This window comes from Ictalurus punctatus, chromosome 19 (genome assembly GCF_001660625.3).
Source record: "Ictalurus punctatus breed USDA103 chromosome 19, Coco_2.0, whole genome shotgun sequence".
Taxonomy (NCBI): Eukaryota; Metazoa; Chordata; class Actinopteri; order Siluriformes; family Ictaluridae; genus Ictalurus; species Ictalurus punctatus.
This window is the reverse complement of record NC_030434.2, coordinates 1,129,075-1,155,944: the sequence shown is the minus strand read 5'-3', so window position 1 is coordinate 1,155,944 and position 26,870 is coordinate 1,129,075. Positions and strand designations below refer to the sequence as shown.

The 26,870-nt window shown below is 39.8% G+C and overlaps 1 protein-coding gene across 2 annotated transcripts in view; it reads right to left on the bottom strand.

The window, feature by feature from the left end:
- cacna1c (calcium channel, voltage-dependent, L type, alpha 1C subunit) overlaps positions 1-26,870 on the bottom strand; it is a 317,859-nt gene that overhangs the window by 165,109 nt on the left and 125,880 nt on the right. Inside the window, exons 8-10 of one of the 2 annotated variants that reach the window (XM_017494341.3) lie at positions 26,479-26,640; positions 26,036-26,238; positions 10,200-10,303 (exon numbers count right to left, since the gene is read on the bottom strand). In XM_017494341.3, coding sequence (XP_017349830.1) covers positions 10,200-10,303; positions 26,036-26,238; positions 26,479-26,640 — 469 coding nt within the window. Of the gene's footprint in view, positions 1-9,836; positions 9,941-10,199; positions 10,304-26,035; positions 26,239-26,478; positions 26,641-26,870 lie in introns of both variants that reach the window. The other variant, XM_047162132.2, reaches the window with a different exon arrangement.

Genomic DNA, 26,870 nt, shown 5'->3' with positions numbered 1-26,870 from the left:
TGCTCTTGCTGTAAGTCACACCCATGTCTAAAGATGATTTAGAAGTATGTCATGTGTTGTGCTGACAGTGGACAGTGTGTTGATTTGCACAATTAAATCGGTTGTCAAACAGCAGTATTTGTTACTGCTGTCTTTTAAATTTGTTATTTAATCTTTTATGGCATCTACTGTCAATCTTTAATGTTTAATGCTTTAATGACTTTATTAATCTTTCCATATTAATAATGTTGCCATAAAATAGCTTTGACAGTTCCATTGAAGATGCTTAAAATAATGTTAATAACAGGGTTGGGGTTAGGGTTAGACACCTTATGTTATAAATATAATTTACTTTTGCAGTAAACGCTAGCAAACTACTTCTCTGGCACTCATATCTCAGTGCTTATAGTGTAGCTCTCAGATTGCTATAGACTATATTAAGCTAATATACAATATGTGTGTATATATATATATATATATATATATATATATATATATATATATATAACTGTCTTATAAATGTATTCAGTATAACCACTGTTATTAACTAATAGTGCATACACTTCAATAGTTTCTGTTAGGGCTTCTTTTTCTAAACATAATTTTTAGAGCCTAGGATATCATTGTTAATCATTAGAATATGTTAAATAAGTTTTTTTTTTAAATAGACTCTGATTACAGCTGTCCAGGGTATCACATCAATGTAGCCCAAGCAGAATCTGAGTTTGACACTCCTGTCTTTTATTGACATTTCTGTGCAGAAATGGAAAGTTCTGAAGGTGTCTGGGTGTATTGAACACACAGGTGTTTTCACCCAGCTGATCCAAGAGGTGTGGGAAGGCAAAAAAGGCCTGACTGTTCTGTGGCTGGATTTGACACTGTTAAAGATCAAAGGGACCTTGTTCTGTATTACTACACCTCTAGATAATCAACTATCAACAGTTCTTGTTCTGTTTCTCCATAGGTGGCATCCAGGTCACATTACTCACTTAGAAGCTATTCAAGAGCCTAGGTAAAGTCTTTGACTGCACCCTGAGGAGCAGCACTACAGGCAACCACCAGTGAACTACAGGCATATAGACAAACCAGGTCTATAGACAAACCAGTCTATAGACAAACCAGGGCTGCTATGGAATTTCGAAGCCTGGATTTGTCAACATGGTAGCCTACCATGTCTTCTTCAGCCCCTACTGGACTATGAGGTCCCATTTACCACTGTTGAGTGTACTGAGAGAAAGAACATTTACTCTTTGTGTAGATGGCTGGGCCTACTATGAAGTCTTAGCAGCATTTCCTGGTATAGGAACAGTAACAAGCTCCAGCTCCTTTTCAACACTCGGTCAGAGAAGCTCAGGGTTACCTGGCGAGAGAGGTGCTTTTAAGTCTCACTGACACCAGAGTCTCATTTGGATGGACAGGGCTGGGCAGCACTGCAAGACCATCTTAGTCAATAAAGTCTGAGGGAAGGAGAGACATCAGCTGATCCAGGAAGATGGGTGACCATGACCAGGTGTTAAGGGTAATAGCAGATGCCATCTGCACAGGGAACACTCGCAGAAAGCAACAACATGCATGAGACAGGCCATCCCTTTTGTTAGGGCAGGAGAGAAGCATCAGCTGCAACTAACAAAAGTAGGTGGACTCCTTGCTACAACATGGGAATGGCAACTGAACGTTAACATAGGGTGACAGCTCAAATTCTCAGACACTATCACAGTACTACAGTGACAAAACTCAGGATGATGCCTATGCTCAAACTGAATACACTTTTATCATTGTAAAATGTATCATTTTTGATAAAGTGAAAATGTTTTTTTCTGTAAATAGATTAGCTTACAACTGTAGAGTTGGCAAGGCATTTGCATACTATTTAACTGATCAGCTATAACATTCAAAAACAGAGTCCAGGGGTGGGATATATTAGGCAACAAGTGAACAGTCAGTTCTCAAAGTGGATTTGTTGGAAGCCGGAAAAATTACCAAGAGTAAGAATCTGAGTGACTTTGACAATGGGCAAATTGTGATATCTGGGTCAGAGCATCTGCAAAACAGCAGATCTTGTGGGATGTTCCTGGTATGCAGTGGTCAATACCTACCAAAAGTGGTCCAAGGAAGGACAACTGGTGAATCGGCAACAGGGTCATGGGCGCACAAGGTTCACTGATGTGTGTGGGTAGCAAAAGCTAGCCCATCTGGGCCAATCTTACTCTTGCTACTGTAGCACAAACTGGAGAAAAGGTTAATGCTGGCTATGATAGAAGGGCATCAGAACACACAGTGCATCACAGCTTGCTGTGTATGGGGCTGCTTATTGGCAGACCAGTCAGAGTGCCCATGCTCTCCCCTGTCCACCACTGAAAACACCTCCAAAGGGCATGTGAGCATCAGAACTGGACCATGGAGCAATGGAAGAAGGTGGCCTGGTTTGATGAACCATGTTTTCTTTTACATCATGTGGTCAGCCGGGTGCGTGTGCATCATTTTTCTGAAGAAGAGATGGCACCTGAATGCACTATGGGAAGAAGACAAGCCGTCAGAGGCAGTGGGATGCTCTAGGCAGTGTTCTGCTGGGAAACCTTGGGTCTTGGTATTCATGTGAATGTTAATTTGACACATATCATCTACCTAAACATTACTGGAGACCAAATATACTCCTTTATGACAATGGTATTCCCTAATGGCAGTGGTCTCTTTCAGCAGGATAATGTGCTTTGCCACACTGCAAAAATTGTTCAGGAATTTTTGAAGAACATGACAAAGAGTTCAAGCTGTTGACTTGGCCGTCAAATTCCTCAGATTTAAATCCGATTGAGCATCTGTGGGATGTTCTAGACAAACATGTCCGATCAATGGATGCCCCACCTCACAACTTACAGGACGTAAAGGATGTGCTGCTAATGTCTTGGTGCCAGATACTACAGCACACCATCAGAGGGCTTGTGTATCTGTTCCTAGCATGTCGAGAATTTTCATAATGATGGACATAATGTTTTTTTTTTTTCTGACTTCGGTATTGTCCATTGGTTTTGAGATTGTGGTTATCCTTAGTTCTTTCATGGTTGGGGAGTTCTGACAATACCCATCAGCCTATTTTTAAGCCCATATGAGAGTATCAGAGTTCTATAATTTGTTGTCATTCTGCTCTTTCGAGAGTTCACAGTATACACTAAATATACACAGTATACACTAAATGCCTGGAACAAAGATTTGGAAAGTGCAATCTCCACTGAGGATTGGAAATCAGATTGTGCTGTAACACACACTCAGACAGTAAATACACACCTCAAACTAACACAGTATAAGTGCTTAATGTGAATGTATGTAACTCCTGTGAAGTAAAAGTCCTATAATAAAAATATGTCAGACATATGTACTATGCATTAAGGATAAAGGAACACTGTTTCATTATGTTTGGCAGTGTAGAATAATTAAAGCCATTTGGGAGGAGGTAAGAATGACATAAGAAGATTCTGTCATCCAGCAGATGCAGACATAAATGCAGGTACTACACAGCGTTATTTAGAAAGCTTTAAATCATGTCAAAACATAAAGCAAACACAAGGTTATAAAAAAAAAAACAGGCAATGGTCAGGCGAAATGCAAACAGCATGAACAGGGCAAGAATCAGTAAATCAGTAACAAGAAAAACACTAGAATCAAAAACCAAAGAGACTTTAAAAACGATTGGTAAAGACTGGTACAGAATAAAGTGTGTTGGAATGACCAAGAATCCTTAAATGCTGTAGTCGTATGACTGAGTCCAGGTGTCTGTGATTAGTAATCAGGTGAGTTGGAACGTGTGATGGGCGTTCGAGACCTTGGTGGCCATGTTTGTCAGCCGTGCAGTGTAGGCTGCATTTCTTCCTGGGCCTCTCCCTGAGTCATAATCCTGGGTGGTTCGGGTAGTATGGATAGAGTCCTGACATAACATGGGGTTGAGCACAGTGTTGGCTGGAATCCAGCATCTCTCTTCAGGTCCATAACCCTCCCATTCAATGAGGTATTGGAGTTTTCCCTCTCCCCAACATGAATCCAGGATTTCCTTTACTGTATAGGCTGGCTCTCTTTCAATGTCGAGTGGTGCAGGTTGGGGTTTGGCAAGGGGAACGTCAGTCTTCAGTAATGAAATGTGAAATGATGGGGCTAGGCAGCTGTGATGTGGTTGGTCCAGTTTATATGTTTTCTCATTGATTCTCTGACTTTTGAATAGGCCAATGTAGTGATGAGATGAAGAGTTGAAGAGTGCATGGTCAGTGGGTGAAGAGTCCCATCCAGCCAGTGACACGATTCTTCCAGTTTGACAGCGAGAAATTCCCAGTTGCGGAAGTCATAGTTATGTTTGGTTGGAGACAACTTCCGGAATGAGTAAGCCACAATCTGGAACTTGGGTTTCCCCCAACACCACTGTGAGAGGACAGCCCCTACTCCTGTCTCGGAGGCATCCATTTCCACTATGAAGGGCTTGGAGAGATCAGGATGCTTAAGAAAGGGGGCCGAGGTGAATGTGGCTTTGAGGTGTTTGAAGGCTTGGTCTGCTGAAGGATTCCACTGCAGTTTCTTGGGACCTTTTTTCAGCAGGGGTGGGGGGGGGGGGGGGTGACACTATGATACTGAAGGCATGGATGAACCTCTGATAGAAATTAACCAATCCAAGAAAATGTAATTCCTTGATGGTGGTTGGTGTAGGCCAGTTTATGATGATCATCATCATGTTAAGTGATCATTATGATGATAAGTGAACTTATTTTGGTTCATAAGCAACCCCTCTGGGTCAATGATGTAGCCAAAATCCCTCCAAATGCAGGTGATGTTAGGGCGCTAATATACACCTGTTTCAGAGCCTCCGTTATGTTTTTATTCATGGTGTGGATTTCCTTAACGAGCAAGAGGTGTGGCTCCTGCTAGGCTCTATGGCGCAGTCATTGGGGCAGCATGGTGGGAGCCCACTGGCTCTGATATTTTTAAATACTTCTTTGAACTCATGGTATTCAAGGGGAATCGCTATGGGAGACTGAGATTCAAGGTTTTCTATGGTTGTCAAGGTAATGCAGACAGACAGGACTTGGAGACACTTGACATTGACGGCATGACAGTGAGCTGACCAGACTGTGAGTTTCCTCTCCTTCCAGAAAATCTGGGGATCAAGGGTTTTCATCCACAGGAACCCCAACACTATGGGCTTGGTCATGACAGGGATGAGGAGAGCTATTTGCTCCTAGTGCATCATTGACAGTCAGCCACCCATACCCACCACACCAATGAGACCTGCATCCATTGCCTGAATGTTGAGGGAGTCTTGCAGCAATTGAAGGGGTAGCTGGAGCTTCTCCATGAGGGTGTGGTCTATGAGGTTTCCAGCAGCGAACTGGAATCAATCAAGGCTGCAATTTAACAAACATTTCTTGAGTGATGTACTGGTAAGGGAGAATTCTGGATGTGCTCTTGCTTATGATTTGACTGCAGAATATTAGTTAACAGTCTAGAAGAGCAGTGTGCTACTTGCTGCTCGGGACTGTCACAATAATGGCACCATCCCTCCTTTTGATGCATTTGTCATTCCATGCTGGTTAGCTTGACCTAACCGGGCTGGAAGGGTTCTGGGACGTGGAATTCTAGGACCAAAATTGTTGTGGTACTTACTAAACTTTGATTACAGAACATGTGATTGAGACAAACGGACATGTTAATGAGGGAGTCGAGGGTGGCTTGGTCATCCCAGCAGGCCAACTCTGTGATATCTCTGTGTTGAGCCCCTGGCAATGTGTGGATTTTTTATGTGACCTGAGAAGTGGAGTGAATACTGGAGCATGCATTTCTCTGCGCATGCAATGAGCAAGGAAGCAGCTAGCGAGGTTGCTGCTGGATTTGCTAACAGAGCTAGCATGATGGTGCAGAGCTGTGCTAGCTGTGTACTAAGCATGACTATCTGCTGCTCTTGCTCCCCAACGAGACATCACTGTGCCGCTAATGCCTGAAAACTCATAGATATTTAAATTGGGTTCATATCATGAAACATAAACATTATATTTGGTTTATATCAAAAAAACATAATTATGGTAAGAATGAACAAATACTGATGTACCTCAGTTTTCTCAATGACAAGAAGCTAAATGTGTTTTTCTGGGAAAAATAACTGACAAACCAAATATCTATGGAACAAGCTAGCATTAAAAATCAGCTTCAGAATTGATGAGGGTTATGTCCAGACATCATAACAGAGCTTGCCTGCATGATGACCATGCCAACTTGGATTCATTCATAGATGGAATAGTCCATCTGCCTCAACCAGCTCCTGAGATGGTGAAATGGACCATTCACTGAGGAAAAGCTCTCCCTCAACCCAACTGTTACAGAGTCCATGCAGGTTTGTCAAACTAAGTGCAGTGTTATGGAATGCCAAAAGTGCCAAAGAGAATGTTTTTGCTTTGACTGCAGCAACTCCAAGCACCAGGTCACCCAATGTCCCAACCGTCCTCCATCACAAGCCATACAACCACCTTGTGAGTGACCAGCTTCTCCCTTTGCTCACCTACAGTCAGGCCAGTATGATTCATTTCCTACCCAGTTTTCATCATTAAAGTAGAGATAAGACACTCAGAAGGTTTCTCCGACATTTAAGCACTGATTGACTCTGGAGCAGAGGATAACTTCATAGACCAGGTCCTAGTGGCCTTGAGACCCAACCTCTCCAGTCTCCACTCCAAATACAAGCACTGACCATTACAAACCCATTCACATACAAGTCAGCACCCTACACCAAACCCAACAGCAGATATACACCACCAACATATCTCCTTCTTTGTCTCCATGACCACAAAATTCCTCACCATCCTCAGTTTTCCGTGGATGCACATCCACAATCTAGAGCTCTCCTGGGTGGAAAAGAAAATAATCCACTGGTCCTCTCACTGTCATGTTGTATGCCTCAGAACCCCACAGCTTATGGTCACATCCAGTTCCATAGAGAGTCTCCAAGCATCTACTCAGGTGGAGATTCCACAATGTTAAAGCAAGTAGCCTACCCTCTCATCAACCTTGTGACTGTGCCATTGAACTCATGGCAGCCACCAGATCACCACACAATTGCATATATCCATTAAAACCACTGAGATGAGGCACTAAAGCCACATCACCTGCACCAGCAGGTTTCCAGTTTGTGATCGCTTATACTGTATAGATGACATATTAACCTACTCCCCATCTCCAGACACTAACATAAACCATGTTAAGCACTAAGAAGGCTGCTGAAGGCTATAAAACCAGCTGCATATCAAAGGAGAGAAGTGTAAGTTCCGCCAGTCCAAGATTTTGTTCCTGGGTTATGTTATCAGTGCTAAGGGGGTCCTCAGGGAAGTCAATAAGATAACTGCTGTCAAAGAATGGTCCACAGTTGAGATGGCATTCAAAAACTTGATTACATGACAACAACATCTAAACATCTAAACTCTTGGCAAGCAAAATGGACCTTATTCCTACAGAACTAAAAACACCATGGCTTACTCCATATCTCATCGCTATCCTGCACTACCCAGACTATCCAATGAAGAATGCATTCTCCTGCAGTCATGTTTTGTGTCATGACTTGCTGGGATATTGACACAGAAATCTCAAGATCATCACATGCCAGAGTCCTGCCCCACTGAAAGGATATGTACTATATAAACCATACCCACTGAGAGACAAACTGATCAACTGAGCCCACACGTCCCCTTCTACCAGACATCCAGGGGTTCACAAAACATATTAGCTCCTCAACAAGAAGTAAAGATGGCCTAGCATCCCCTCCTGCTCCCAGTGTGCCCAAGAAAAAGTCTCCACAACCCTACCTGCCAATAAAATTTCCCCAGAACCCTATCTGCCAGTAAACCCCACCAGCCATTGATTTTTCTGGCAGATCTTCCCATATTACAAGTACACATAGTAATAATGGTCATCATTGATCGCTTCCCTGAACCTCATTCCACTATCCAAACTACCGTCTCATGTCACCACCTATACCACAACAAATTCTGGTTGCACCTAACAGTCAACTTTGTGACTGAAATTACACCCTCAAATGGGCTGACTGCTGTGGCAGTGGGTTTTTGGTTGAGAATCAGCTGTGGACGGCAGGACGGATGAGGCAGGTTGAACTTGCAGGTAACCCATGATGAGTCTCACCTGAGTAATCTTGTCATGATTGCTTATAGTATATTGTTTGTCTTTTAGAAAGAATGCACTGAATCCAATAGAGAGGGGGACAGAGCTGACAGAGGTCACACATAAAACACATGCACACCCACATACCTAGGAGCATGAGTTTGGACAGTGTTGATAAAGTTGAGCAAGGCAGAAGCCCTGAATTATTGGGACAGTGTTTCCTTTTTTTCTGTTGAGTATTGTGTTGAAAGCATGCTGAAAAGCACTAATTATAAAAATAAAGTGAGCCTGAAGCTCTGTCAGAGTCTGCCTGTCTCCCAAGTCCTTGCCACCTACCTTTATACACACCAAGTTATACTGAGGTGCCAGAACTGGGGAGGAGGTTCCAAAAGCATTCATAGAAGCTTCTTGCAATAGTGGAGTCGTTAAGTCCGTCGTCAGACTCCACCAGATCAGCCCCTCCTCGGTCTGCACTATGAGCAGGCTGAAAACCAACAGGTGCTCCAGATGCTGCTGCAACCAGCCATGCCTCCAACTGCAGTGCCTCCATCTGCAGCTACTCCTGTCAGCCTGGCCATGGTGCTCACAATGATGTCCTCTATGGATTATCTTGATCCCTCCGTAGAGCTCTTCAGGCATGTGGCAGTTGCATGGGGATAGCCAGACTAAGAGTGGGCCCTACGCCTCCTCCCTTTGCTGTCAGGGGAAGCCCAGTTCACTTCACAGCACCTGCTGCCATGTGTGAAGCTGGAGTAACAGACCGTGAAGAAGGTGCTGCTGCAATGGGTCAGTTGGACGGCGGACACTCATGGAGGTCGGCCACCAGTTTGTCTTTGCACAGCAGCTCAAGGACTCCTGTAGGTGGTGAATGCTGTCTGAGAAGCAGGACACCTAGGGAATTCTTGATCTGCATGTCAATCATATGGATCTCGGGGGAAAAAACAGTGGAGTGGGTCCTGTGCCACAGACTGGCAACCCTAGAAGAAATCACCCATCTTGTGGAGGATCACCTGATGGTGTCCATGGTGGCAGATGGCACCCCTTTCTCTCTCTCTCTCTTATCCTTCTCTCTCTTTCTTCCCCCTCTGGTTCCAGCTACCCATAACCTACGTAGCTGGTAGCTACGCCTCATTTTGATTTCTTTTGCCATGCATTGCATTGTTTGCTTGATGTTCGACCCTTGCCTTTTTTTGACCACAAGGTTGTCTGCTGATTTGGATTAGTAATACATAGCATACATTCACTTGAGTTCACCTTGTGATGTTAAAAGTATTTAAAAGCAAATTTCCTCTTTTTCACTTCTAGAGGAACCCAGCATTTGAAGTGTTATAACTTTGCTTTCATACAGGTTGTATATTAGGAAATGTCAAAATTTCACCATGTCAGGTGTGTCAAGGCTACCATACATATTTAAAAATAAGGATACTTAATAAGCTAACATACTATTTAGGTTTTCAAAGTTGGAGAAAAAGACTAACTAATATCATAGAGTTCTCATGCGTGTGATATTTTCTAGTTTAATCCTTAAATGGAGAATTCCTAGTTCTAATGTAACCAATATCTCTGTACATTCCTTTGTACTTTGGTATTCTTTTAGTTTGGTATCATTTAATGTACTATTTTATTCTGGCTTATATAAGATTCCAAACTCTATACAGGAAATCCAGTCTGTTTATTTGTCTATCTTCTATCTGTCTGCATGATAGTCTGTCTCTTACCCGCTCAGGACCCCCAGAACCAAGTTAAGAACAAAAAATGAGCCAATGATGATTAGAGTAACAAAATAAAGCCATGGCCAGGAGTTCCCTACAGCATCATTCACCTGGGAATAGGGACAAAAAGGAGAGATGGAGAAATGGAAAGAGAGAGGGATGATTAGCATATGACTGGCTAAGAACAACATAATGGGCCTTTCTTTTTAATAAATGAAACAACTGTCTTTCTCTGGCTCTTTGTTCTTTCTCCTTGTGAGATGAAAAATGCTCCATTAGTCAAAGTGTTGCTCTACTCTGATGCTAGACAACAGAGTCCATAAACGCACATTCATACACATACAGCACATGCACATGCATGTTGCTTACCCACTCAACACCCCAAGAACCAGATTTAGAACGAAAAAGGATCCAAAGATGACGAGACTGACAAAATAGACCCAGGGAAGCTCATAGCCCATAGCATCCTGCATCTAAAAGGGAGAGGGAAGGAAGCACAGTTAGGAAAAGAAAGAAAGTAAGCGAGAGATAGAGAGAAGGGGTGAAAAGAATTTAGGCCAAAATGATGAATGTTAGGAAGTTGTTGTAACTAGTTGAGGGGCATTTAGGCTGTATTCAGAGCATTTTATGTCAAAAGGTATGTCAATGAATATATGGGAAAAAGTTATTTATGGGTGATTATTATTCTGGGTGGCCCATTCTGAGCAGTTTGATGTCACAGCTGCCCAACTAATGCACACTTATTGCATTGTGTGCTAAAATGCAACAATTTTACTTTTAGAAAAAAATTTAAAATTAAAAACTTTAAGGTGTACTTAATGCTTCAATACAACAATGGAACTACACTATATGGACAAATATTTATGGACATCTGAACATTACCGTTAGGCCTCCACAAACTTTTGGCCAAATAGTGTATTTTAAATAAAATTAAGTATATGCATTTTAACTCATGATTCATGTACTGTATACTTTGAGATTAAAATAGATTTTAGAAGTATTATGACTGCATTAATATTACATTTACAGTATGTTATAGGTGTACTAAAACACAATATATTTATATATTTTGTAGTATATTTACAACATTCTTATACAAATTTTAGTATGTTTTCACTAGTGAAGCCGGTAGCATGTTATTTTAAAGCTAGTAAGTACTGTGATTATTGACAGTTTGTGAACCATTTAGATTTTTCTATATTACTGCATAAATATGACCTAAAACATGATCAGATTTTCACACCCAAGTCCTAAAAGTAGATGAAGAGAACCCCATTAAACAAATGAGACAAAAATATTATACTTGGTCATTTATATATTGAGGGAAATTATAAAATTTTACATATCTATCAGTGGAAAAAGTATTGCACCCTTTGCTTTTAGTATCTGTGACCCCCTTGTGCAGCAAAAATTGCGACTAAACATTTGCAGTAACTGTTGATCAGTTCTGCAACATCGGCTTGGAGGAATTTTAGCCCATTCCTCATTACAGAACAGCTTCAACTCTGGGATGTTTGTGGGTTTCCTCACATGAACTGTTTGCTTCAGGTCCTTCCACAACATTTCTATTAGATTAAGGGCAGGACTTTGACTTTGCCATTCCAAAACATTAAGTTTATTCTTCTTTAACCATTCTTTGTCATTTTCCTTTACAATTTGCTGGTATACTTCAAAAGTCATTGTTTTATCAATTATGACAATCTGTCCTGGCCCACATACAGCAAAACAGGCCCAAACATGATAATACAACCACCATGTTTCACACATGGGATAAGGTGCTGGGATGTAGTGTTTTCCTTTCTCCAAACATAACCATTCTTATTTAAACCAAAAAGTTATATTTTGGTCTCATCTATCCACAAAACATTTTTCCAATAGCCTTCTGGCTTGTCCACATTATCTTTAGCAAATATAGACATACAGCAATGTTCTTTTTGGAGAGCAGTGACTTTCTTATTGCAACCTTGTTGACACCATAGTTGTTCAGTGTTCTCTTGATGATGGAACCATGAACATTAACATTAGCCAATGTGAGAGAGCCCTTTAGTTGCCTAGAAGTTACCCTGGGTTCCTTTGTGACCTCATGAACTATTATAAGTCTTGATCTTAGAGTGATCTTTTTTGGTCAACCACTCCTGGGAAGGGTAACAGTAACGTTGAATTTCCACCATTTGTACACAGTCTGTCTGACTGTGGATTGGTGGAGTCGAAATACATTTGTGATGGTTTTGTAACATTTTCCAACCTGATGGGCATCAACAACTTTTTTTTTCTGAGGTCCTCATAAATCTTGTTTGTTCATGCCATGATACACTTGAACAAGCGAAGATCAGACTTTGATAGATCCATGTTCTTTAAATAAAGCATCCTATTGATCGAAAACACCTGACACTAATTTCACCTTCAAATTAACTGACAATCTTAGAGTTTCACATACTTTTGATAATCAAACATATGTAATATTAGATAATTTTCTTCAAAAAATAAATGACCAAGTGTAATATTTTTGCCTCATTTGTTTAAATGGGTTCTTGTTGTCTACTTTATGACTTGTGTGAAAATCTGATGATGTTTTAGGTCATATTTGCGCAGGAATATAGAGAATTCTAAAGGATTCAAAAACTTTCAAGCACCACTATATGTGGTAAGTGGCTAGTAATAATAGTTCTATTTCACCCCTTCTAACTGCCAGGTGAGTATGATCTGGATATGGAATGTGGAGCTACTTGCTTTTCAACTTGTGGCTACAAGAAGAGTTATACATATGTTATATATATGTTATACATGATTTTTTTTTTTTTTTTTTTTTTTTTTTTGGTTAAATGTTATGGAAATGTGTGGCATCCACTAGCTTCGAGTTGAATTTCATTGCAAGCCTTATGAGTTGTTACTACTTGTGCTCTTTGCTAGTTATCTCTATAATCTTGCTGCTACTGTGTTATTCCTCTATATGGAATACTCACCTCTCATTCACGCTGTCAGGTCAGGTCCTCCCTCAGCACTATGTCCTCTGAGTATTTCATGCAGCCTATGATGTAGTGGCCCTGTGACTATGTATTTGCAGTTAGCATGGTTTCCCTTGCCGTAATCATTTCCTTTCATTACTGAGCCTGCTATGTAAGCTGAATTCCGCTAAATGAAAAAGACTGGACCTGGTGTCAGTCTTTTCTCAATGCACCTCTCATCCTCCTCAGCGGATCAGGCTCTCCCTTACTGTTAGCCGCCCAGTGTACTCCACATTTTCCACCATGTAACTGGCCAGCACTGCTCTCATGCTTGAGTGATTTTACTAGTGGTTAACTGAGCCTTGTTGCAAAACTTTTGTTCATGTAGCCAGTATCTGAGTCACCTGGAAGCCAAAGACAGGCACCATGACTTGATTCACTCATAAGTCTCAGTGCAAGGATTTTATGTAAAATCTATAAAGGAAGATTTGAATTCACAGCTCAAGCCCCCCGAAGCTCCATAGTCTGCATTCTACCTAGTTTGACCTTGACATTGATGTCTGTATTGCATCACTACAGATCTCATCAAATGAAGGAATATACGCATGCTGCCCAAGCATTGAAGGCAGACAGACTGAAGATGTGAAAGTGAGAATGTGTCCTATTTGTATGGCGTGTGGCATGCACTGGGAATACCTTGGACTTTTACTGCTAGCACTGGAAGAATTGTTTCAATTGCAGTATTTGATTTAATATCCTCATAACCCAATTTCCCACATTGTTCTCTCTGCCTCCCACAATATTTCGGAAGGGAGTAACACACTCTTAGGCAGTTGAATGCCCACTGTCTGTCTTGTGCAGCCCCTCCAAAACAACTTCTACAACCACCACGGCCAACAAAGGGTCTCAATGAGTTCATTCTCTCTTGGACAAAATTGTAATCAAAAAAGGTAGACCCAGGTTTTAAAACAAAGGTTTATATTCTACATACTTCCTTGTTAAAAAGAAGGATAGTGGTTTCTGTCCAATTGTAGTTTGACAGTGATGAAATTCCTAAGGACCCTTCCTTCTTATAAGGCTATCAGATGTAGTTCATGGTATGCAACTACAGTATTAGCAGATGCCCTTTTTCAGAGCAATTTAAATAAGTGCTTTGTAGTCAAAAAACATACTCATGCTAGTTCACTAAGGCAGGGACTAAGAGTACTAAGAGTATCAGTCTAAAAACCTTATTGGGGAGGTTAGTAGAGCATGGAAAAAAACATGTCAATGATTTTTTTTAAACAAAGTGCTAATTTTAGTTCTTGGTAGGTGTTTAGTCTTAATTTGAAGACAGGCAGTGACTCTGTGTAGAAACTAGGGGAAGTTTAATCCACCACCTTGGTTACAGAACAGAGAAGAGCCTTCGTGCATGTCTTTCTTGTACACTTAGAAGTTTGGGGGGGGGGGGGGGGGTGTCCATTTGGCAGTCCAGTAGTTCTAGAAGCTCAGAGGGAGCATGGTACAGAGCAGGGTGTGATACAGTGGGACATTTTTGTCAGTAAATATATTTCCAATCAGGCTATTAACATGAAATTTTCACCAGACATCAGTATTAACACAAGAAATTCGCAAATGTAAAGAATTCACAGCAATAAAGTCCATAAATGAAATTATGTGTAATAAAGTGGAATGACACAGGAAAAAAGTATTGAACACATTAACTGAAATGTATTTAATACTTAGTGGAGAAGCCTTTGTTTGTAATGACAGCTTCAAGACGCTTCCAGTATGAAGGAATTAATCGGCCCAAGTATTCAGGTGTGATTTTGGCCCATTCTTATAAACATATTGTCTTTAGATCTTGTTCAATTGGATTCGAGTCAGGTGATTGACTGGGCCATTCTAACACCTTGATTTTTTTTTCTATGAAACCAACTGAGAATTTCCTTTGCTGTATACTTTGGATCATTGTCCTGCTGGAAGCTCCACCCACGTCTTCATCTTCATCATCCTTGTGGATGGCAGCAGATCTTCTCAAGAATCTCCCAGTAAAGGCTTACATTTATCGTTTCTTCAGTTATATGAAGTTTGCCAGTACCATATGCTGAAAAACAGCCCCACACCATGATGCTTCCACCTCCAAACTTCACTGTTGGTATAGTGTTTCAAGGGTGATGTGCAGTGCCATTTCTTCTACAAACATGGTGTGAAAGCCAAAAAGTTCAATTTTGCTCTCGTCTGACCAGACTACACTCTCCCAGTATTTCATAGGCTTGTCCAAATGAGATGTAGCAAACTTTAAATGAGTTTCGACCTGCCTTTTCTTTAGTAATGGAGTCTTGCAGGGTGAGCATGAGCAGTGGAATGCCTATTGTTTTCTCTGTGACGATGGCACCTACTGCCTCCAAATGTTCTGGAGCTCTTTCTGAGTGGTCCTTGGCTCTTGAGCTACACTTCTGACTATTCTTCTGACTCCCTGGTCAGAAATCTTGCGAGGAGCTCCTGTGTGTGGCCGGTTGATGATGGAGTGATGTTGCTTCCACTTGCCAATAATGGCCACAATGGTGTTTACTGGAGGATTCAAAAGTTTTGAAAAACATCTGTATCTGATTCCATCAATATGTTTCGCAACAATAAGGTTTCAAAGGTCTTTGCTTTTATCCATCATGAGATGTTTCTTGTGTGACACCTTGGTAACAAAAAGCTTTTTTATAGACCATCAATTTACTAAACTAGCTGATATTAATTTGCACAGATAGGGGGTATAATTACTTAACGGATTTCAGATGGTTCCTTGCCTTACCTTGGAGAACTGTTTTTTCTTAGCATGTTTAATACTTTTTTCCTGTGTCATTCCACCTTATTACACATAACTTATTTATGGACTTTATGTGAATAGCCTCATTGGAAAGATATTTAGTGAAAAAAATGTTGATGTGTCCCATACTTATTTCCCCCACTGTAAGTGCTTTAAGGTAAATGGATATGGGCCATGCTTGGCTTTGTAGGCAAGCAACAGAGTTTTACATCTGATGCAGTCAATTAGAGAAAACCAGTTAAATGTGCGTAGCAATGGGGTGGTGTGTGAGAACTTGGGGCAACACGTAGGGGAACACCTGCCAGGAATGAGTTGAAGCAACCAGTCTTGTAATTACAAGGGACTGAACAAGCACCTTAGTGGCCTCTATGGATAGAAATGGTCAGCTCCTCCTGGTTTTGTGAAGGAGAAATCTGCATGAGCTAGTCAGTTTTGTGATGTGAAGTGTGAAGAACATTTGGTTGTCCAGAACAACCCCAATATTGTGAGCAGTGACAGATGGTGAGATCTGAAAGCTGTCCCAGAGGATCACAAGATCCTGACATGGGGAAGCATCTCCAGGGATGTAGAGAAGCTCTGTCTTGCTGGTATATAGTTTCAGCTGATGAACTTCCATTCATGACGAAACTAGACATGCTAATATATGTGCAGAAACATGACTGTCTCAGGTAGGAAAGATGAGGACAAGTTGAGTGTCTTCAGCATAGCAGTGGTATGAAAACCCATGTAAGGGTATTGACCTCGTCAAAAGAGTGAGTATAGAGGGAGAACAAAAGAGGACCCAGCAATGACCCTCTCTCCAGGTAAAAAGCAAATAGTTTCCAGGTTGTGTCACAAATTATAAGACTCATGAGGATAGACAAGAGAGTTATGTGATTGACTTTGTCAAATGTTGAAAGGTTGGGGAGGATGAGGACTGATGACAGTTTGGCTGATCTATAAAGCTTTTCTGGCAGTTTCTGTGGAGTGTGCCGCTTGAAGCTTGACTGGTTAGGATATTGGAAGTATTCTTAAGGTAGAGAGACAGTTGACTGTACACAGTGTGTTAAACAATTGTATAAAGAATAGAGAAAAATAATAGCAGTTGGTAGTTGCTGATGTCTGAGGTGTCCAGAGTGCTTTTCTTCAGGATAGGAATAACATTTGCTGTCTTGAATAAAGTCAGTATATGTTATGGAGTCATTAATTATAGAAGAGCTGAAGGGGAGGACGTCTTTTCCCCCCAATATTTACACCTAGATGTGTTAAACAATGTAGCACATTAAGTAGCAGACCACCCAATGTTTAGGTGCACAAAAGTATAGGAACACATAGCCTTAAAGTAAATAATGCTTAAGATTTGGTTATATGTACCTTGCTTGCAATAACTGCATCAAACTGATGAATTCTTTTTTTTTTTTCACAGCTTGTTGTTGTTGTTGTTGTTGTTGTTGTTGTTGTTTTGAAGTATTGAAGTCTTTTGTAGTGTTGGCAGTGTGTTTTGTTGGGCCATTTTCTTGCTGCTTGATGAAGTTCCACCTAATTCTATTGGATGCATTTCTATGTAAATTCGCAGACAAAATGTTTGTGTTGACTATTGAATTCATTGTACTGCTACCATCATGAGTTACATCAGTAAAGATTAGTAAGTCCATCCCAGAAGCAACCATGCAAACCCAAGCTATGACACTACCTCCACCCTGCTTGACCGATGAGCTTGTATCTTTTGGATCATGAGCAGAGCTTTTCTTTCTCTAAACTTTTGCCTTTCCATAACTTTGGTAGAGTTTAATCTTGAACTTTTGTGGCTCATCTCTGTATTTCTTTGGAAATTCCAATCTGGCTTTCTGATTCTTACAGGTGATGGGTGGTTTGCATCTTGTGGTATGGCGTCTATATTTCTGCTCTCATAGTCTTCTTTGAATGGTGGATTGTGATACCTTCACACCTGCTCGGTGGAGGTGTTTGGTGATTCACTGACTTGCTTTGGGCTTTTTCAGAGCTCTCACAACATTTCTGTCATGAACTGCTGATTTCCTTGGCCAACCTGTTCAATGTCTGGTAGTTCAAAATTGTTGTATCGACTATGCGCAATGCTTCTGAAATTTCTTTGATTCATTTTTTCCCTCTTTTCTCAACTTCAAAATGACTTGGTTGTTCCCATAGACAGCTTTCTGGTTTGCAGTCTTCACAGGCAAAACCCAGAGCTCAAACCAAGAGTAGACATTCAGAGCTATTAATTGTTTTGAACAATCAATCTAACATGGCACACGAGGCAACAAGAAACACCTGTCAGTCACGTGTTCCAATATTTTTGATCACTTGAAAAATGGGTGTGTTCAAACAAAACAGCTATGTTCTAAGTTATTTAACACATCTAGATGTAAATACCAAGAAATGAAAACTTAAACTCTGATCTATTGCCTCATATGTATTTTGATCTCAAACTCAAATGTCTTCAGTGTATAACAAAAACGTAGAATAATTTTGGAGGGGACTCTAAGTGAACCAGCACAATGATGGTTTCATCATCTCCATCACTTCATTACACATAAAGACAGGCAATTGCTATTCAAAATTCAATCCCTCTGTCTCTGGAGCTGTAGGTATTTTTGAGATGGATACAAATGTCATTGTCTCCAGTAAAGCTGCAGAACATTACCGCGATAAATCTGTACTTAAATCACTGTCTCATATGTACTGTATGTACCCCCACCAAGATGCAGGCTGTTTGGGACACAGCTGCCCTCCTTACATATTGCGGCACTCGGTCGGATTGTGTACTCAGAAGAGCTCCATAGTACTGAAATGGGCCATACAATTAATTTTCTGTGAAATTAGATTTACTGAGATTGCTAGCCACCCTCTCACCTGAATGTGTTTTTAGACATTATTATGTTTGTCAGTTAGATTTAGTCAGGCATGCTATGTGCAGGACTGAATCCTGTTGAGGATAATAGGATTGCCGATGGTCACAGGGTTAGTCCTTTTGGGCTTCCTGCAACTACAAACTTTTCTGGACCTCAAATGCTACAGAGATGTGCCATCACCTGAAAAAGAGGGGGACATGCTCTAGCCTGCCGCAAGATTGTTGAAATGAACTGAGTGAAAAAGATCAACAGAGGAGCAATGTGCCACTGATGAGAGACAGTCACTATGGACACTTTCCTTACAACCTGGGGAGGAGTGTGGTGCCACAGGAATACTTAGAGTAAAAAGTTGTCTTGTAACATATCTTTTAGAATTATAAGTTCTACCTTGGTCTCATCAGACTACAACACATTTTGGCACATTGTTTGGCAAAATGTAGGTGGACTTGCATTTTTTTTTTTTGAGAGAATTTACTTCAGTCTAGCCAACCTAAACCACAGCCTAGCCATGAAGAACACATGAGATTGTTGGCACATGCAAGGAGTGACCAGTGCTTGTCAGATATTCCTGCAGCTCCTTTCATGTTGCTGTAGGTCTCCTGGCAGCCTCCCTGATAAGTTGTTTCTTGTCCTATTGTCAATTTTGGAGGCATGTCTTGTTCTTGGTAATGTCACTGTGGTGCCCCATGTTCTCTATTTGTTGATGAAATTGAACCTTTACAGTGTTCCATGGTATATCTAATGTTTTGGAAAAAAATTTGTACCCCTCTTGTGATGGATACCTTTTTATAATGAGATCACATACATGCTTTTTGAGCCATGGCTTCAGTTATCAGTTGAAACCAGAAAATGTCAGGAAAATCCTTCAGAAATAGCTTATATTTATTTGGGGTTAATCAGAATCACTTCATTGATGATAGGTGTTTGATAATTACTCATGAACAGTATTTGAACTTTTTATTTAATTTTTAGTTAAGAGCATTTGAATTTGTTTTGGTGCTATTTCACATTAAAAGTCAAATAAAATGTCATGATTTATTTTGTTTTTGTTTTTTACATGACAAAAACCTAAACATTTTAACAGGGGCAAGTAGATGTTTTAAATCCACTGTATACTGTATATGCATATGTATAAGTATGCATATAGATGTATATAGACACTTTGTTTGACACACCACACTGATCCTGGGTAGAACCCCCTTCACTGTGAAAGCATCCTCCATTCTTTTTGGTTTGGATTCAATAGAGTAGAAGGCCACTGAAGTATACTAAACTGATTGCCATTCTTGTGGAACCAGTCTGGGACAACTTGTGTTTTGTGACATGGTGCAACGTCATTATGGAAATAGCCATTGTAGGATGCAGAGATTCATGTGATGGGGCAGAGATCTTTGGATGGGCTGGTGCATTTGGACGGTGCTCATCTGGAATTAAGGGACCTTGATTTGGATTAACCAATATGATGCCAGTTGACTATTTTATGTGCAATGGCCCTTGACTTACTATTTCTTTCATTCACTTGGTTTTGACCTTCGGGTTTCATTTTGCTCTCATTGTGTATTGACCTTTTTTACCTGGCTTTTGGCTTGTGATTTTGGATTGTAGATATGGTTTTGTTTTAATAAAAACCTTTGCACTTGGAGCCTCAATCTTCTATTGAGTCTCAGATGTTATATTAAAATATCTCTGGGGCCTTTTAGTGGCTAGCTGCATTTTTACTTTTTTCCATTGACTTTGATATCTCCGGCAAATATTTTTCCTTATGATAAATGTGTTTTATGGGAGTTATTTGATGATAATTAAAAGGGCATGATTGATGAGGTGATTCATGTTGTGCTCTCACAGTTTTGAGATGGGCTGATGGACAGGTAGAAATTACAGTTTAGCCAGATGAATGCACACACACTTTCCAAGACACAGCTGAAGCTCTTACTGAGACTATAACTCAGTGCACTTTATTTGACATCTTTCAAACTTTGTATCAAAGACCTACAGTCTTGACAACTTTGACAGTTCTGTAACAAATCTATAAATTTGTATCAATCATGGTTCAGGCCTCTAAAATCTTTTCAAGAAAATGGTAAAAATCAATATACTTGCAAAAATTACTGCAAAGACTATATTTTAACAACATGTTTTACATATTAATTATTAATGCTGTACTTACCACTTTGAGCTACCACTGTTCAATGCATCATCTTAAGTTGTTGCACTTAAGTTGTCATGTGCCTCTCACTGTGCATGCTCCCAACATTAAGAAGGGGAAAATGGCAAAAATGGAGACTCTGGCTCCAATTTTCACCTACTGTGCAATCAGTCAAAATGGCAATTTTCGATTCGACCTAATTTAGGTCTTAAAACTACACAACTGGCATCAGTGAGGCCATGTTGTCTGATCATATACAGTAAACAGTCATTGGTTACACTTACACAGAGGGCAACAAAACTGACATTTCTTTCTTTTATGAGCTATAGTCCAGTTCCCCATGCTAAAAATGAACATGACTGGACTCAAAGGTGCAAAAATTTATCCAGATGGTGTCTGGAACAAAAGGGGAAAAATTGGTAGCACTTGAATCACTACTTCCTTACTTGACCATTTATATTCACTCTCTAGGTCACATTGGAGTGGTTAAAGTGGTCATTTGGTTTTCAAACTGTTGGTGAAATCCTACTTTTAGGGAACAAGCTAAATCAATCAAATGCAGTTTTTTTGTAAGGCAGGAACTGTGCTGCCTGACAATCACAATATCTGAGTGGACTAGCATTCAGCAATATTTGAGAAATGCCAAGAAGAACTTGAGGCAGTCCAGGGTCAGATTGACAGCCTAATTTCTACCATACACACTCCACCAGTACCCCACTGGCACCACATTGCCCCCAAGCCTGAACAATACTTCTGAACTTCACATCTGGGTAGTGTATACAGTGGGTTCAGAAAGTATTCCGACCCCTTCAGATATTGCCCAAATTATTGTTTAATGGATTTCATTTAAAATGGATTAAATTGACTTTTTTGCCCTTTGTCTACACATAATAATCCACAATGGCATAGCATAAAAAAGTTTTTGGAATTATTTTGCAAATAAAAAAACAAACTGAAATCCCTCATTAAGAACTGTAAGATGATAACCAAAGTATTACAAGAAGCTCAGAGACAGATTCTTGACATATGGGCAACACGAGTAGTAAATACTATCATTCCAGGTCAGTGGATCATGGTGAGGAAACATGATAAACATATATTAGGTCCTAGGTGGGAAGATTGGAGAACCAACCACAAACAAAGACAAAACAAAAGAAGAATTTTAATAATAACCAGAATATCACCTATTGTAAGAATTAAAATAAAGACATCAGGCAGAATACTATGTTATATTCTTATAATGTTGAACAGTTCACTGCACATTTGTCCTTCTTTTTTTCTCTTTGTCAGTTGCTGGCAAACCAGATTATTTGAGGGTGCTTGTGAGAGAAAACCATGAAGCCGAGAAGCTGAACTTCTGATAAGCATTGAATCTTGCAAGATTTTCTGGAATATACATTTGCTGTATATTAATAAACTACATTGCTTTGTGGGATTGCACTAGCATGCCGCATGTGGACATGGCACCACTATGTTGAGGCTAAACATTATGTCTCTATGAAATGTCTGAATAATTACCTGACACTGTTGGTAAATGCATTTTTATACCAACTCAGACACCACAGGAATGCCTAATCAAATCTCTAGTAAAGAATCTCAACATCTACTATTTCAGGTAGATGTGTCATTCTTTGTGAATCAAGACCTTGGATTTTTCCTAAATCTAGTACGAAAATAGAGGCCAATACAGAAGTAAATCTGGTCTTCACACTCACATAAAAGTATTACGAATCATTTCCTCATGGTTTCACCCATTGCCATAGGAGGGAACATTTTGCTCACCTATTCTTCCTCTTACTAGAAAACACTTTTTTTTTTTTTTTAAAGAACTCAATATTCATGTGCTCCCCATTTCATGAGTGTACGCAAGGGAAGTTCTAGGTCTGAACAACTAATCTACATCTGTGACACATGCTCAATCTTGCAAGCCCATATAACTCGAGTAGTTGATATTCCAGAGCAGAGACTCATACAGTATATCCCCATATCATGGCCCAGATATTTGATTGCCCAGAGTGAGGTGTCAATCATTTCTTTTACACAGGGGTCAGTGTCTGCAGACTGGATGGGCTGCTCCAGTGCTAGCAGCAGAATAACTAAAATATTACTAGCACATGCCACAAGTAGTGCAATATAGTTTTATCATTATTAATAAGAAGTTAAAATGTGTTTGTTTTTTGTTGTTGTTGTCTTCCCCAGAGAGTCATTATTAAGTCTGCACTCAGTACTTAGGCAGCACGCATAAGGGTGTAGTGCTTCTTCTGATGGGACCACCAGCAATATGACCATAACCAACATGCTGCTGATTCATTATATTATCCAGAAAACCCATCATGGAGTTCAGGTAAGTTGTGCAGAAGAGTGCATTAAATGTTGTGGGTTGCATTGCACCAAACCCTAGTCAGGCTGCAGCCAGACATTAAAAAAGCAGGCTAAATTAACATATTAGTCAGAAATGTTTAAGAACAGGGGGTATGGTGGCTTAGTGGTTAACATGTTTCACTCACACCCCCAGGGTTGGGAGTTCGAATCCCACCTCCACAGAGTTTGTATGTTCTCCCTGTGCTTCAGGGGTTTCATCTGGGTACTCTGGTTTCTTTCCCCAGTCTAAAGACATGCATTCTAGGCTGACTGGCATTTCCAAATACTCTGTAGAGTGTGAATAGGTGTGTGATTGTGCCCTGCGATTGGTTTGCAGTGCAGCCTACCCAGGGTGTCCCCCGCATTGTGCCCCCTGTGACCCTGTGTAGGATAAGCGGAATAGAAAATGGATGGATGGATGTTTAAGACCAGATGAAGCCCATTCAAAAGATCAACTGCACATTGTGTCAATCTATGTTGGGAAAAGCCTTTTAAAAGTATTCTTTTGCTTTAAACAAATGTTATCGCTTTGAAATTATTTTGTATGAAGTATAGAGGTGTGTGATTTCTAATCCCACTTTCTGCCAAATTAATTCGTCCAGTAGTCTTTATTTATTTTTATTTTTTTTTCATTCAAATCTAAATATTATTCAAATAAAATTCTTGGACATGGTGAATTATGTCATAACCAGCGGTGTGTTCTATGCTACTATCAAAGAGTCATGCCAGTAAATCACATAGGCCAATCCAGAGCCATTTTCAGATGATATTAAAGCTGTTGAACATGATGGTGGGGGGAAAAAAAAACTAATAGATGTAGACATAATAATAGCATTTGTTTTTTCACGTTGCATACAAGTATAAGTACATGTTTCTTGGTACTCATTGATACCGATACTGGACATGTCACTGTTGTGTTTCCATATGAACTACTGGCAGCAGAAAAAGCCAGAGCACCCTTTGATTTTAATCTATTTTGGTTACTCCAGTAGTCAGTTATCAGTTAAGTATTAAATTTTGTTTTGACAGATATTAACTGTGTGATGTTTAATGATTAATGGAATAAGCTTAGTTTGAGGGATACCAAATTCATAAGAGATAATTTAAAAAATAATAGCTAGGTTTATTTCAGCTTTTGTTTATTACATCAGCTTTTCAGTGGGTTAAAAGTTTACATACACTTTGTTAGTATTTAGTGGCATTGTCGTTTAATAGCTTAACTCGACTCAACCTTTGAACCTTTCAGACCAAAGTTTGCTCATCCCTGGAAGTTAATTTGTGCATACTAAATGATGCAGTCTCTGTGTGGTCACAAGATTTTTATATTTGCATAAAATTATTTGTGGAGTTGCTTATGATATGTTCAGTTCTTTGGAAATTGTATCTAGGGTGTTCTGGAGTCCCACATTTTTTCTAAGATCTTGTCTGAGTTTCTTGGATTTTCCCATGGTATCAAGGGCAAAAAAGGCACTGGCCCTTAAATACCCCACTTGAATTCTGATATAGTTCATTAAAACTGTCTCTTATCATTTGTTTTGAAACTACCTCTTATATGAAGCAAGTTGATGCCATAATTGACTTGTTAAAAGATAGGTATGGTGACATGAAGCATGTGGAGGAAAATTTGTATGAGTTTGAATGTCTTTAGCCTAGGCTTATTTAAACACAGAGCATAAAGACTGCTGCAGGCACCTGTGAGATGGCAGGAGCCAAATCAGAACCCCCAACCCACCCATCCACCACCACCCCCACCAGACCGCTGCCCAAAAAAATACTTTATTGCACATTGCAAATAAACACTGATTAATTACCATGAATTGTACCCCGTATATCATGTATATATTGGTTTAGTTATTGTTTAATTACTATCTAATTCTGCAGTCTTATTTCCATGATATTACAAAGGTCTCACTATCATATGTACCTAATAACATGGTAAAGCACACCTGAAATTAAAAGAAAACATTGAGTGCATTAAGTAAACTAGAAAGTAATCAAGAGTGCCGTAAAGACGTGAACAATTCATCCAATTAATTCATATGATTATTTATGTTTTACTCTTTATTTATTTTAGGCATAAGTCATGTTTTTGTTATACTAATATTGCTCCCAAATGGCATTTATCTGCTTTAGGTGCAATTATGGAAAATGTGAATTTTAGGATAAAGTATTGCGATTGTCATTGGTATTACATCCTACTCAACTCTGAATACAGCCCTTAGAGAACAGCAGCTGGAACAATGAGGTATAAAACACAGTCCCTTCTGTTGTCATAGATGTTTCATCTTAAAGACCTGAATAAGCTCTTAAAGCAGTGAATGGATGCTCCATTATCTTATTATGGAATAGGCAAGAGGAGTCAGGAAAAAGCAGAAGCTGTAGTAACAGCTAGTCAACATTGATTTTAACAGTTTGGCCAAAATGATACTAAAAATTATGAATTGACAAATAATTTTTGTTAATTTTTAGGTGAAAGCATTTCAAGCAAAGTCAAGCATTAGTAAGATTACTCAACTGAAGATGCTGTAATTGAGGTACAGAGAGAAAGAAGGAGCATAGACACAAAAGAAGAGACAGGATAATTTGAGCATTTAGTTCATATAATCTAAGATATCATTAACGTTCTGCAACAAATTCAGTGATGCAAAAATCCAAATTTAATAATAATAAAAAAAATGCATTAATTAATGAATTAGTGTGCAAACATTCATCTAAGTGTAAGTACATTTTTTTCTGAATTGGATTCCTGGTGCGGTGATAAAAAACATCCCTTGCCTTTAAAGTGTTGCTGTTCATAATGTAAAGGTTCAGGTTTTGTGCCCAGTATAACAGGCCATGGGTTTAGAAAGTTTGGAAGTACATGGAACTCCAATTATCCCATCTCATCACTCATCAAGCAGTGCACACACACATACACACACACACACAGAGACACACACACACACACACACACACTCTCTCTCTCTCTCTCTCTCTCTGGTGCCTAATCCTATTCCTAGTCACACACCTGCCTGTCCATCAGCAATTCTTATGTTTTTGAGTGTAAATTGGCTTGTCATAATCTAGGATGATGTAGTTTAATTGTTGGCTCATACCAGACTCACCCAATAGAGGACGTCAGTCCAGCCCTCCATGGTGATGCACTGAAACACTGTTAGCATGGCAAATGCAAAGTTATCAAAGTTTGTAATGCCATCATTTGGTCCCTCCCATCCCATCATGCACTGGGTGATGTTGGGTGGGGTGCAGTGCCGCCCATGGGCATTATTTGGGGCACAAGGTGCAGGCTTCTCCTCAGCTAGGGGCCCTAAGGCATAAATAATTTAGTACATATTTTTGTACATTGATTTACAGCACAATTACACCTTCTCAAACCTGTTACCTTATGTAATATTTTTTTTATATTTAAATTCTGAAATTATCCATAATTTCTTATTATAATCTATCAAATGTGATGAAGAATAATACGCAATTTCCTGTGATGTAAACTAACTCAGTAATAAATGATAAAGCATACAGTAATAAACTGAAAGGCACAGACACTGACCTCTGTGTCCATTTCTGAAGGAAAAGCATGCACGGTGCATCTTCCCCATGAAGAGCTCTAGGCCGATGATGGCGTAGATGATGATCACAAAGAGTACAAGCAGAGCGATGTGTAGCAGAGGAACCATGGCCTTAATTATAGAGTTCAACACTACTTGTAAACCTGAAACCACATAAGAATGATCAGGTCAAAATCATTTTGGTGCAACTGGAATGCATTTGCACTGTCAGGCAGAAAACAGCAATGCTTTACCGTTTCTCCAGTCTGTTCATGAATCTCTACTGCACTCTATGCATTCTATTAATTTAAAGAAATACCAACTTTCACTGACTCAGTCCTTTATCGCTTCACTCCTATATGCTAGAATTGTGAATGCATTTGTTTGTGTATGA